A 14980-nucleotide genomic window follows, 5' to 3' on the forward strand; every position below is an offset into this window, starting at 1 on the left:
ACGCTAGATGGTGGTGGTTGTTGGTCAGCTGACTGCGTAATTGCCTTGCTAGGGGTCATTGGTTTTTGTAATCCGTTTGGGGTTGATGGCATTGTAAAAATTGCTGTTACAGGATCTTTCAAGAATGTAAATTTTCCATTTGACTTTATTGAGCCGAAGATTGAGTAAATTGGAGGTATTAGTGTGGTGGTGGGGGCATTGGCTGCAGTGTCTCCAGAGGGGCTTGGGAGTCCTTTCGTTTTGGATTTCCGTTTTGTGGTCTGCGGAGGGTTCCTCCGTGTCCTCCCCGACCTCATTATGCCAGCAGACTTAATTCCAAGCGGACCCGGGCTTCTTGCTTCCCTTTGGAACCTTTACACTGGGTACTCGGGAGGTGGCTTTTTTGTGTGGGGGGTAGTCAGTGGTAAACGTGTGGCGATTGTTAGTAAAGTAACTGACCTTGTCAAAATCCCCCTCTCCACACTCCACTCCACTCCTCTACGCTCCTCTCCAAATTCCTTTCCAGGGACTTCCTTTACTGCTGCTCACCACCTCTATCGCCACTGCCACTCAGACCCCTCCACCACTCCACACTGTGTTCTGCTAATCAATCGCAGGTTGATACTACTCCTTTGCTCCTTCGCTGGTCAGCTGGACAAATGCTGCCGGTGTTGCTGTCCGTATTGTTGCCCAGCCTCTGCTCTCAGCTCCTAGCTCTGATTCATGTGCCAGTTCCAAGCGCTTCCATGCTTCAAGCGCTTCGATTTCGACTTCTGGCACTTTTCAACGGCCGGAGGAGTGTAGCACGGTGCCTCAGGGCTCTTTGGGGCGCCTTTCAGCCCTTCAACTATTTTAATTGCACAGCCCACTCCTGGCCCGCACCTGACCCGCTTCTGCTTTTTAGGGCGATGTGGGGCTTGCGTGGGGCTTCAGGGCTCGCGGCGCTTCTGGCGCTTCTGGGGGCTTCAGGGCTCTCGCCTCGGCCTACTCCCGCACCCGGCTCCCGCTTGCCACCGCTTCTCTCCTGGCGCAATGTGGTGCGGTGCGCGGAACCTCAGGATGCGGGGAGCCTCAGGATACCAGAATGCTTTGATGTTTAGATGCCACCAGCCCGCTCGCGACCGCTCTGGCACCGCGCCTGCTTGGGCTGTTTCCGTTTCGCTGCCTGCTGGCACCCGCTTCAACGCCGCTTCAACGCCGCTTCAGCCCTCGCTCAGCTCAGCTCAGCTCTCAGCTCGACTGCCTCGCACTGCTCATGCTCTACTGCTCTACTGCTCTACTCCCCTACTGCTCTACTCCATGTAGTAAGAATAGTATATGTATTCATTTTAAAATGTTGTAGTTTACTTTATATTTTAAATTTATATTAATATGATTTTGGTTACATATAATTATTTTTATAATTATTGTTTTTAATATTTCATTTATTTTTAGTGAATTCAAAATGTGTATTTTGTTTCTTCTTTTATTTGCAATTAAAATGGTTTGTCATTGAAAAAATACATGTTTTTTGATATATGTATGTAAATCATTTTTTATTATTACATTAAAAAATATATATAATATACATTAAAAATATTAACTTAATGATAAAAATTGACATATGAAGTTTTAATTTTTTTAAATAATGGTTATGTTTATCAAATAAATTATTAAACATATTTTCTTTTTATTAATATTATTTAATTTAATTAATGCTAACTATTGAAAGTTACATATTTAAAAATGTACAAGTTACATACCTTCGGTAACAATGTATCTGGAAGAGCCGCAGATTCCTTAACGTACAATTATCCCCAGGCATGAGACTGGATCCGGAAAACTTTTTGCCACAGCATTCCTGCGCGCCGGGGAAGGCACCACCTGACTCCGCCCTGACGTTGCCCGCGTACATGACATCAGCGAGGTCACATAAGTCTCACCCCGGTGCGATAACATCACTCTTCTTCGGAGAACTTTTCCGCGCCACAACGCGGAGCCATCAAAAAAAAACTGTGAGAGTATGGGAACAGTGTGCGAAACAAATCTGTCAAACAGAAAGGAAAGAAGAGAATGGTGAAGAACAGCACCAGTAGGGACAGTGCCAGACACTGTGTTACGGAAAGTCACGGAAGGGAAAGAGCAGAGCCTGCTCTGAGAAGCAACCTTCCAAAAAAGGCGATAGCCTCCCTGGAGACAGAAAACATGTGAAAAATGTCATAGCAGACGACAAAGTCTGCAACCACAATCTATAATAGAGAAGGGCAACAAGGCCGGAACAGATGAGTAACGACAAATTACCCCAAGACATCACCATCAAGAGTTGTAACCCCCGTAAAGAACTAAGGGCTGAGGCACAGCCAAGAGACCCCAAACCAGATGGCTGCAGAGGAGTCAGAAACCCCAAGCATTGAAAAATGGCGAAGTGTATGAGTAGGCACCACACTGGAATAACCAGGGTGTAGGGATGCAGGAGTGCACATGAACCTACCATCCAAGTACCAGAAAGTAAGGAGTGGAACAAAGAAGCAGAACGAAGCATCCTGCCAGGAAGGGAGTGAAAGAGGGCACTCGCAGAAGACAAAGCCACCCAGAGGGAGGCGAATGCTGAAGACCAAGCTGAAGGTCTTCGCAGAACGGGGAGGATTGGCAGGTCGTGAAGGAATCTGCGGCTAGAATCGTCTCTACCAGATATATCGTTACCGAAGGTAAGTAACTTGTACATCTGATAGAGACTACTATCTGCAGATTCCTTAAAGTAGAATAGATACCCTGGCCATACCCAGAGGAGAGGAGGGTCTACGAGAGAACCTAACCAGCTTGGAAAAAACAGAGGGCCCCAACAGGGCATGTGTCATGGGGACAGGAAGGACGGCCCAGTACCCACCATGCAGAAGTAAACAGATCAAGGAGAAGGTAAGGCCAGGATACCCCAAGCCAACCCGAGGCTTGGGGTATCCGCCAGAAAACCCCGCAGGGACAGACAGTGCCAAAAGAGTACCAAAGGAAGAAAAGAACCACCCAAATCCAAGGAGAAGAGCGGAAATGGAGGCAGAGCCCGCTGCAGGAGAATACCCACACGGCGAAGGGGACAGCTGAACTAGCATGAGCCCAGAGGCAGCGTACAAGGTAAGAACGGCCCCACAGCCGAGAAGTGCAGGCGTGAAAAGAAAGAGACAGTCGCGCAAAGCTCCAGCAGAGCAAGAGGCAGGAGCACACGGGTACACGCCAAGGCCCACGGAGGCGGACCATAACGACTAGGCGTGCGCAGTCAGCAGCTGGTAAATACCATAAAGCAGTGCGCCCAGAACAAGCCAAGCACAAAACGAAGGAAAGGGAACCCCGGAACAAGCCCCAGAGAAGGACCATTCCAGTGACGCAACCAGACCCACAAAAAGAAGTGGGACCAGCCAGAAGTTAAAGAGGAGGACATGCGTAGCACGGACCTAAAGCCATCAACCAGAACACAGGAGAATACCAGGAGTATCCTAGCCCCCCTTGGAACACCAGGCAGAGGACCAGGCCGAAACGTCGGATAACAAGGTGGAAACACCACGACACGACGCCATAGACGGCATGCCAAAATCGACCTGGCGACACAGCCAATACTGAGCAGGACAGACCCAGGAGCAGCGCAAGCTGCGTTAAGACAGAAGAAAAAAGACCGCACCACGCGGAAACCAGTGACGCCAGGAAAGGCGAGGAACCCAAGAAGGTGTCCACACCCACCCAGCTTAAGACAGAGCTACACAATAGCTACAAGTACCCCACCTAGGGTATGACACGTCCCAAACAAAAAATATGAGAACACCTCTTAGGGGAAAAACCCCACAGCAGAGGACAAGAACATAAAGGACCTACGGGTAGCACCACAGGCGGCTTATCAAGCAGCCAAAAAATACACAGATGGCCCAACCGGAGGACCTATACGAATTCAATAACATCAACAAAAAAAAAAACACCACAAAAACCAAAGGGCTCTACCAGCAGCCAACAGTACAGAGGTGCCAACTCAAGGACCCTGAAGGCATTCCAAGCCACACAGACGGGCCAACCAAAACACTAGGCCCGAAGAGAAAGGTGGGAGAAATGCCTCCCATAAGGCACCAGAGGACCAACAAGCCGAAGCTTACGGAGGAAGACGGAGACCGGCAAGGAGTTGTTGAATGGCGGACTCCGCGTGGGTGTTAAATAAAACAATCCAATCAAAAGGCAGGTCAACAAGATGCTCCCTAATATTCTCCAGAAAAACGCTATCTCCCAACCAAGCATGGCGGCGGAGAAGCACAGAACTTGCCATAACGCAGCCGAGAGAATCAGAAACATCCAAGGCAGAACGGAGAATAAATGCTGCCAACTCCCGGCCATCCAGCACACGGTGCCGCCGATCAGCGCAGACACCGTCATGTGAGGAGGGAGATAGAAGAGACTCGGCGGAATCCCATAGCCTGGAGGTAGCCCTGGCCAAAAGACAGTGTGTTGAGCGCTCGCAAGGCAGCACTAGTGGAAGCGAAGATGTTACGCCCCCAGGAGTCCAACCACGGGCCTCCCTTGACGGAGGGAGCAACACTGAAAGCAAGGAAGGAAAAGCAGTCTGCAGGAGAGGGCTCTGGGCAGAAGGGTGGAAAGAAAGGCAGACTGGATCACTGGATCTCCAGTGGCAGGACGCCCCCAGAAGAGAGTTGTGGAGCGAGGCTTCAAATGGAAAAAGCAGCTCCCCTTCACCAGAGCCCTGGTAGAGAAACCTCCAACAAATGGTCCGTAGGGAATGGATTGACCAAGTTGCCCATCTGCAAAATGCCAGCGGCCGTGGAAATGGCCCAGACAAAGGCTACACTCGCCTCTGTAGGGCGTCGCCGGGGAGAGAGCAATTTCTCAATGGGCGAAGGCTGCAAACTAAGCTGCCCATCCCAAAGTCCAGCTGGAGAAAGAAACGGCCAGCCCCTGTAGGATGGAAGATCCATGGATGAGTGGGGGACATGAGGAATCTCCGGAGAAGCTTGCGGGGCAGCCAACAGCGAGTTTCGGACGAGAGGGTCGGGGGCTGTGGCCGCGGAGACAGCATAGAGCCCCCTCCCTGGAAATTGCCGGGGAAAAAGCAATGACGCGGCGTCCAGTCTCCGGTGAAGAAGATAGGCAGCGGTGTGTCTTTGATCGGCGCCGAAGTGGCCATCAGGGGCGCCGAGTCGACCTCCACCACCACGAGCTACCTGGGAGAATCGGGCGGGGTTCAGAGCCGGAGCGGCAAATTAACAGGGCTGTCGAGGACCGAGAGGGACTCTGGGAGGTGCCCGGGTCCCGGTCACCATCCGCGGCGCCGCCAGGGTCAAGGAGGAAAACCGTCCGTGCCAGAAAGGTGTCGGCTCAGCCTCCGGTAAGGCAGCCGCCAGCCCAGAGGACCGAGGGGGACTCTGGGACGAACGGTGAGTACAGGTGACCTCCTGCGACACCACAGGGAACCCCGGGGGATTTGCAGAGAGGCAGGGACGCCGTGGCCCGGAGAGGGAAACCCCGTAGGGCCGCACTTCGACGACACCACACCCCCAGAACCTGAAGACAAACTTGTCAGTGCTGGGGTTGAAGCCACCGGCGAGTCCGCAGAAGGCCCCACGTATGGCAAGGGATCCACGGACATCTCAGGAATAGGAGGGGCCCCAAAGAAGCCTGCAGAGCCGTAGCCTAGGCCTTCATCTGGGCCCTAGTCGCCCCAACACCAGGAAATGGCGGATAGGATGGCGACGGGCGAGGGCGCACGTCCAGAGGGGAGTCTGCGCCCTCTGCATACGAGGACAAGGCCTCGGCGCCAAACTGCAGGACTTACCAGCGGGCGATGCACGCCCGTGCGGGCCTCGGTGAATGACGATGCTGCAGTCGGAATCGGTGGCTTCTGGCTTCCGAGGTAGGATACGGACGCTGTGGCGAGACTGATCTGGAAAAGCGGGCCGAAAGCAATTGCTTCCGGAGTTCCTGCCGAGACTTCGGCTTGAGATGCTGACAAGTGTTGCAGTCCGTAGAGTCATTGTGCTTGCCCAAACACCACATACAAATAGGGTGAGGGTCCGTTGCTGACATCTGGTGCATACAAGAAGTACACGTCTTGAAACCCGAAGTCATTCCCACACTGTCCCTCAACGCAAAGCATGAAAATAAGGCCTGAAAACAGGTCAGGGGAACACAATACGGATCCGCGTTGCACACGGAAAAGAAGGAAACTGATGTCAGCGCGCCGGGGTGGGACTTATGTGACCTCGCTGACGTCACGTACATGGTCAACGTCAGGGTGGAGTCACGTGTTGCCGTCCCCCGGCGCGCAGGGATGATGTGGCAAAATGTTTTCCGGATCCAGTCTCACGCCTAGGGATAATTCTACGTTAACGAATCTGCGGCTAGTAGATTCTATCAGATCGATATTTTAGACAACTTTACTGGTGACAACAATGTTTTTTTCTCAATATATTAGTACTTTTATTTATAAGTAAAGGATGTCAATATTTTTGACATCGATATTTTTTACTTGACATTTTTGTATGTAGATATTTTGGTAGTCGATATTTTGTCAGTGAACCGCCGGCATGTACACCTTGTAGAGACATCTGGCCAAAGGCAGGGTGCATGACGACCAGCTGCGTTTTTTTTACAATCTCGCAGCCTGACATCAGTCACGATCGAGCCGAAGTCGGTTCAGTGTCCGACACTAGTCTCATCACCAGACCCAGTTATCACGCCTGTGTCACAGGTACAGATGTCAACATGGAAGGGACCAGAGCTGGTCTTTGAGTCAGAATGGAAGCCTCTACCAGTGTCAGAATGTGGCCCAAATCAGATACAAATGAGTTAGATGGCACACACTACAGATCCGTCTGTGCTATCACAACTGGTGGCCCCGGAAGATCCTTGGGGCCTTAAGTCTCACCAGATGGAATCAGAAGCTCACCATAAATCTGCAGCATGGCCTCCTTGGAGGCTTCAATATTCTGTGGCTTCGCAGAAGGCCTCGGAAACTCAGCAACGCACCAGATCAGCTGAGGAGTCAGCACTGTGCCTGGAAACCTCGAAGGTAAACTACTTCCATAATGAAGCCTTTTCACCTTGTCTTTAGGTACAGAATGGCAGGTTGTTGTGGAGTGGAGTTGTTTTGTTTATGTTTCGCTTTGACTTTGACTTACCGGAGGATTTAGAGTGCAACACCGACAGCTTGCAGGAATAGCCTTTAAAGTGCACAAGCATGTGACGTGGGTGGGACTTACGAGAAGGACGCAACAACTTATTTATGGCAATGAACACCTTTGCTTTCCAGTCCCGGATTGTTCTGAAGTGCATGACAGCATATTTAGCGCTTTACTTAAAGTTGTATATGTAACAAACGACAATGTCTCAACAGGTATAAATTAAAGGCAAGTATAAATATGCACACAATAATTATAGAAAAACAAGTAGCCAAGGAAAGAGGGAGACATCAATGGTTATGCAAAAAATGCTGGGAGCAGTTTTATGTTCAGAATTTAGGAGGAACAAGGAAAAAAAGCACTGTGTTACATTTAATGACATGCAATCTGTACCACTTGTGCAAGTTTGTGATCGTGAAGACAGTTAACGGCGCAAAGTGACAAGTGTGAACCAGCGGATGCAGCACAAAAGAACAGTGAAAATGTATATACAAAACATTCGTGATGGTCCAATCTTATTTAACAATAACTAAAAAACTATTTACAAGATTGTAAGGACCAAAACTCAGAGGCGCCTGTTGAATTGCGCCAGTGAGTCAACAAAGTTTCGACCTGATAGCAATGCAGGTCATCATCAGGTTACACTTATTCTAATTGCTACACAGAAAGGGGGAAGATATAAGAAAAAGATGTAATAACGGATAGATGGAAGGGCTAACGTAGCCACACAGAGCCAGTAGTAGAAAGTAAGCGGGAAATACCTGCATGGGCCCCACCAGGAGGGCACAAGGCTAGAAATCTGTGAAAAGAAAGGCACCTGGATCAACGTCACAGCCAGATTCGAATGAGGTGGACAGGGATTCCGCATGGAGGTACCGCCAGAGATGGCTGGAGCCTCAGGGTGAGCGAGTTAGGGCTTTGTCGCCCAGGATTGCTGTAATTGTAGCAACCACAGTCCTGGAAGTGAGGCGAAAGGGGGAAGGTGTAGGAAAAATTGTGGCCGGAGGGCCCTTTTAAGGACTTAAGACACAAAAAAGGGGGGATACTTACGGTGTGAAGTATTGTGAGTCCAACGAATGGTCAGAGTTAATGGTTGGGAAAACAAACCCGGCGTCCAGGATAACGGGCGTCCAGCAACTACAATTAAGGAAGTAAAAAACAACCAGTGAGCAATGTGAACGCATGGAGCGTTCGGGTTTTAAGGAGAAGATATGCAAAGGCGAGCTGCCACTTACAGAGGCCCAAACAGTTCAATTAATTGAACACGTTTGCTTGCATAAAGCCAGCACTGCAGCGGCCGGCTGACAATTAAGTATGCACAGAAAATAACATCAAAAGGGAGAATAAGTAAGGCATTCACCCTTATTACAAAACTAAACAACCTCAAGAAACTGCGGGCCTGGTCGACAATTTTAAGTGCTGGAGGGAATGAATAAAGCGAGCGCATGAGGCGTTTGCGTGCATTAACACAAGGCAGCGGGATGATTCAAGGGATTGAATAAAACGAGCGAGCAAGGCGTTTGCATTAGTAGACGGGGTGATACAAGGGATTGAATAAAGCGAGCGTGCAAGGCGTTCACGTTAGTAGACCTATGACAGTGTATGTTAACACATATCAGCGTCAGGACGGGTGGATGTTCTGCCTTAAGCGGCTGGAACACGGATCAATAGCAGTAACGGCATGTGTCAGTGCAGCTCAGTGCCGCCCGGAAAGCGCTCGACGGGGGTGAAAGACCGACAGCAGAGAGCTGTTAAGTGGAAAGAGGGGGCAGGAGCTACTAAGGCAAGGCCAGCCTTAAAGAGCACAGCACCCAAATTGAAGCAGGCGTAAAAATGAAGAGAATAATAGTGTGTGATAGGTTACAGGGTGGATAAAAGACAATATACGTATTTGTAAACAATACGAGCTTGATGCACATTATATTAGTACACAGGGAGGGAAATATTACAATGTTTTGTATGATATGAATACAGTAGGTGTACAGAAATTATGATAACATAAGTCAAAGTGCAGTATAATAACATAAGCCTGTGAAGACCGAAAAATATGCAACCTGCATAGAGGTGGAAACACATTTTGCAGAGGATTACAGGTAGATGTACAAAGTACAGGGATCACATTTTTTAGATATGGACATCAATCTGGAAATAGAGGACCTTGTAACAGCCACCTTCAGGTGGAAACACTATTTTTGCAGAGAATAACACATGAACACAAGTAAGTGATGACAGTTACATTAATGAACATGCCCAGGGGGAAGAGAAGGACCCTGGGATGAATGTGCCCTGGAGTAGGGAAGGACCTATGTAAGAGGCATTTACATAGTGATGGTATTGTCCCATTCATCTAGGGTGCTGACTCCATGGTTAACAGAGTCACAGCGAGTGATCCATCTACACTCGCATTTATTCACGAGTGATTATACATTGTCGCCGCTGGGGGGTAGAGTAGGTTGGTCAAGGACGTCTGAAGTCTGTTTCAGTGTGACCCTTTTCAAGAAAGTGTAAAATCAAAGGAGCGTTTTCCATCTTGCAGCGGATACGGCTCTGGTATTGGATTATACGGTTCTGGACCAATTATGTAGTTTGACCTATGAACACTAGCTCGCAGTGGCAAAATTCTAAACATAAAACCGCTCCCAGTATTTTCTGCATAACCATTGAGGTCTCCCTCCTTCCTGGTCTACTTGTTTTTCTTCAATTATTGTGTGCATATTTATACTTGCCTTTAATTGATACCTGTTCAGACATTGTTGTTTGTTACATATGCTTGGCACCCAGATCTCAACTGGGTTTACGGGTTAACTCCTGTTTGTTATTCAGGTTACTTAAAGTTGTGGCACAAGCGCAGACACACACCTCATGCAAGTCCGTGACAGGCATCGTTTTTGTGCAATCTCAGCATGGTTTTAAACCTGTAGTTTTGGATAGGGATATTTTTCCCCGAGCAGATTAAAGTTAATTTTTAAAAGTCGTTGGAAGGCCAAAAAAATTGGGAGGGGTACTCTGGATCCGAATCAGATGGCACAGAAAGAAAGGAACCAACGTCACCACACAGAGGTGTTGCTTTTATGCAGCTCCGCTCCATAGCTTCCAGGAGGGTACAGAGCCAATGCGAGGCCACATGGCATCATACAGTGGTACGCAGAAGCACTGCATGGAAACTTTTCTGGATGCAGTCTGGCGCTTGGGAGTATTTTAAGCTGTGTAATCTGCAGTACGAAGAATGGATCAGAAATATAGGGCCTGATTATGATGTTGGGCTGACGCAACAGTCTCAGTCCTCCCGTTGTCGGTCATGACCGCCTCCTTCTGGAATCTGCTGGGCAATGCAAAAGTCCCACACCTCTACTGAAGAAATTGACAACCATTTATGTGGGCCGGATAAGAGAAGACTCAAAAAAGGAACTATGGAAACACTATGACAGGTCTCTGGAATTAGATTATGTTTTGGCATACGGGTGGCTGAGGCACTCAGCCGGGCTCAGCCTTCACACAAAGATCCATAACAAACCTAGTGATTTCTGAAAACTAGTGATCCATGGAAATACAATGCAGTGTTGATTACTTGGATGCCACCGCACTTTTATACCCAGTGTCTTATACCCAGAGTGTCTTGCAAACTTCAAAACTATGCTCAAACAGCTCTGATTTCCTCTCAATTTCCACCACTTTCTCATGCTGAAGGAAGAAGACAAAGTGGACCCTAGGCACTATTGACAGAATATGTTATGGTTGCATTGTTTATCCGACTCTTACAAGAGATCCAAGCACAAAAAGTATGTGGAGGAGTGTTAACTAGCAGAATACCTTATATTTAACCAATGTTTTATGATTGAAGCTTCCTTTATTTTCTAAATGAAGACAGGGAACAATATGCTTTCCCCTGTGCCATAGCAGTAACTACAAGCACTAACTGCGCAGGGGAAGTAAGTAGGACAAATTGTGTTATGAACGTTGTGTTATGGATTTAAGCCACACCTGAAATACATGGAAATGCTCCATCAATCTCCCTCTGCTTAGAGTCCCAAGGAAAACATTTAGAGGGGGAAAGGGCGAAGCTTAGGCAACCTCTTTAAAGGAAAGATTACAAAATTAACACTAGGGCAAATAGCCAGAGATGTTGTGAGGCGTGTCCCCCTTTAAGGTACACAGCCCTATGAAGAGAAGTTTTCCAGGACTCGAGAAATCATGGTTTTCAGGTTTGGAACTGTACCCATTACAGAGTTCTCTTTATGTACATCAGATTTCCAGTGTTCAGATGAAATAAAAAATACCCTAGAGGAATTGTCCTCAAAGGATATTCATACACAGGAATCAGGTCGTCTAGGAGGATACTGAAAACGGAGGGAACAGCAGGAAGAACTCACAGAAAGGCAACATGCCCCCCTCAATATGTGGATAGCATCAAAGTGCTATATCTAAATCTAATGAGCATTTAAGTTCTTTAAGTCAGCAACCTATGGCAAAATTCAAGAAAAAAAGTGTTGATTAAAAAGAAATGGGTGAGAAAATAAGTCACACCAATCCAAAAAAAGAGCTGCTGCAAAGGTTCTAGTCAGACAAGAAAGCATCATAAATGAACAACAAAAAATTGTCAAGAGTAGGCACATCTGAGATGCAGAACCTTGAACACAAGAGCAGACAGCCACGTCCCCTACCACCCTCTACGCCCTACAACTGTGCAAGAATGAGGAAGGTGGTCACATGATGCATAAGGGGATAATGGTGCACAGATTTGTGACGAGAGCAATGATTTCTATGAATCATAGCTTTAATCACGATTATGAGCACTATCTGAGATGACAGAGGTCAGCATGGGAACCAGATATCCATAAATCATTGTACAGAAAGTTTTGCACAGCCATGGAAAAGTACGAATGGACATCTGCATAAGTGGATTAAAGGACTAGGGGCTGAACCTTAAAGGGTTTAAGGGCTTTGTTAAGACGAAAACAGGATGCACAATGATGAGGCTACTGATGAGATAACAAAGAATACAAACACGTTTTGAATCACTGGCAAACCGCCATACTTTGAGTAAAGTAGAGCATCCTTTTATGACATGCAGAGGACTGAACTGAACTGTGATGTCAGGGAGATCAGTAACACAGACAAGGATGAGTTCACCAGCAACAAGGTGGGTCTATAATGGAAGAAGACAGCAGACGGAGGTATTACAAGTCAGGCAGCTATAAATGTGCATCTGCATCAGTGGAATGAAACAAGGACGACGGGCCAAAACATGCCAGAGAGTGCTTGTAAGAGTGGAAACCTAGTGAGGTGGCAAAACGGCAATTAAGATTGGCGCCAGACTGACAATTCAAGACAAACAATTGTAATTCCGCATTATCCATAATTATGCCCAGGTCTCTTGCAACTCCTGCCTGCCAATGCTTTATATAAGCAAACCTCCCACCTCATCAAAGGTCACATGGCATAGTAGCATCAAACTCAAGATGGAACAAGTACTTTGTTGGAACCAGAAAAACTGTGTTTGAATCAGACTGTAACCTTATCTCATACTTTTTCCAACATGCCTCAGAAATTGTAATTTTTATGTGTGCCATAATACTTATGCTTCCCATATGCTCTATGGCTACAAGTCTGATGCGCTTTGATCTTCAATCCTGGCAGGTCAGAACGATAGATTGATAGTACACGATAACAATATATTGTTTTGGGAAATAACTTTAAAAATTCAGCAACATTCGTTTTTATTTCCTAACATTAACTGGATAGGCTTGTACTTTTTTGTATTTGCCATATGATGCTGTAATCTTTTGTTTCCATGGGCAGATTACATTTTAAGATCAACAAAGATAGCACCTGGTTAGTGATAAAAACAATGTAGCCAGAAAAGAACAGAAGAGTTTAACATTAAAAGAAAAAATTCCACACATGTAAAATATAATAACACTTGTTTCATGTATTTTAGGGTTATAAGTGTGTATGTGAAGCTTTACTAAAAGGCACAATCTGACCACCACACCTCTGTCTTTGCCAGTAGAAAGGCACTTGAAAATGACCATTCGAAGATCCAATCCTTCCTGAAGCCATATCTTGTCCATGATTTTGATAATCTGCAAAGCCAGCATATCCTGCCGCAGATCTTCCCCAACCTAAGCACAAAACCAAAATTAACACAAAACCAACTGAGGGAATATGTTACAACTTTTTACACAAACTCCATTGAGATGCAAATGGAAACTTTACGAATTATATTAGAGAAAATAAGCACTGGAGAAGGAGAGCAGGCTAGCTAACCAGTTATACTCAAAGCCTCTTTTTCAAAATGAACCGAGTTCGTATGTGCCTGAGCTAACTGACAAAATGCTGGGACTGATATCAGTTAACCATTTGCTATCGCCTATGGGAACACACTGCTGTATATTTGCCTAAACCCTCTGCTATTCAAGGTGTCAAGGAGCTAAGGCTTACCGTTGCTACCGAATAAATACCTGCTCAGTTTGAATGTCTCCATAGCTTGATAATTTCGTAAAGAGCTGCTTAGACTTTGTATGCAAAAATTAAGATTGCATGTAAAAACGGCGAGGGGACAGAAAAGCAGACTCAAAATCATTAACTGGGAAAATAAGCACCATACAGAAATATATTCGACAAAAAAAATGCAAACTTAAAAAAAATCCTAGTACCAGCTTAATGCACTATCCCAAATGCAGTTCTAGGTGCAAGGGCTTGATAGCTTGCTTAGGTGCACGTTGACATTTTTGCAGAGATATTTAGGTACGGTAGCCATTTTAGGTGTAGATGTTTGGAATCAATGTTTGTGTTCACGTTACCAGATTCAAAGGAATCCCACACTTACTCATACAACTGGAGAGCAAAGCAATGTTAGACGACATGAAAACATTCAGGACAAAAGGGCATCTAATTATTTAAACATCACAATCGCTATTTATGTTAGCTTCATTTTCACAAAAGACGCTCACTCATACAGATAGTTATATATAAAAGGTTACCCTTTCAGAGAGAAAGAGGTTTTGCCGGTGCCATTAATATGTGACTTTAGCAACCATTTGGTACGAGAACAATGCGCTAAGAATTAATTTAAGAAATCAAGTAAGTAGACTCTGGGAGAGATGGCCATTCAAGTCACTTCAGAATTGGCCTTGAGGACTTACTATAACATTACAAGTAAACTCTAGCGGGCAGAGTGGAGAAATACACGGTAACGTCAATAGGGGACAGCCAGAATGGGAGAATTAAATCAAAAACTGCTTCATTGCCCCAATCAGTTTAGTTTTTTCCAGATGGAGAAAACTCCATGTTAACTTCAACGTAGCAGTAGGCAGGGAAATAAAAAAGCATAATATAGGAATTAATGGTAATCAACGGTCTTCACTACAGTGACTTATCTATCTGCACTGAAATGCATGCTGGGTAAATAACGTCTGAGCAAAACATCAAATAAATGCTTTGTGTTGCACAAGGTCTGAGCCAAGACTGTTAAAACCAAGGACATAATTAAGACCTTTATTTCCACGAACAAGCACCGAAAACCTCCACTACAGCTGGAAACAATCAAAGACCCCATATTAATGCGCTACTTGTAACATTTTAAATTACCCTACCCCAGATCATCATAGCAGAAGAACAGCCCAAGACCTCATTCATCGAGCTACACCAACGTTGGGAAAGTAAACTCTTATGTCAGGTTAATTCTTTGTTATTGGTATTAAAACGAAGTAAAAATATAGCTGTCTACTTGCACTTCTTCCATTTGAAATAAGGAACTGCGCAGGTAAACAAGGTAATTACCGTTCGTAACGATCTGGGGTATACTCCGCAAATTCTTCCCCTTTTAAAATTCCCCAGGTGCTAAACTGGATCTG

At 46.2% G+C, this 14980-nt stretch overlaps 1 protein-coding gene across 2 annotated transcripts in view; it reads right to left on the minus strand.

Moving 5' to 3' along the window:
• The window catches only part of PIK3C2A (phosphatidylinositol-4-phosphate 3-kinase catalytic subunit type 2 alpha), a 1158716-nt gene that overhangs the window by 345490 nt on the left and 798246 nt on the right, over positions 1–14980 (minus strand). For both annotated transcript variants that reach the window (XM_078681042.1, XM_078681043.1), the window contains one exon: positions 13117–13246. In XM_078681042.1, coding sequence (XP_078537168.1) covers positions 13117–13246 — 130 coding nt within the window. The remainder of the gene's footprint in view (positions 1–13116; positions 13247–14980) is intronic.

Source organism: Lissotriton helveticus, chromosome 3_1 (assembly GCF_964261635.1).
Source record: "Lissotriton helveticus chromosome 3_1, aLisHel1.1, whole genome shotgun sequence".
In the NCBI taxonomy this organism is placed as follows: Eukaryota; Metazoa; Chordata; class Amphibia; order Caudata; family Salamandridae; genus Lissotriton; species Lissotriton helveticus.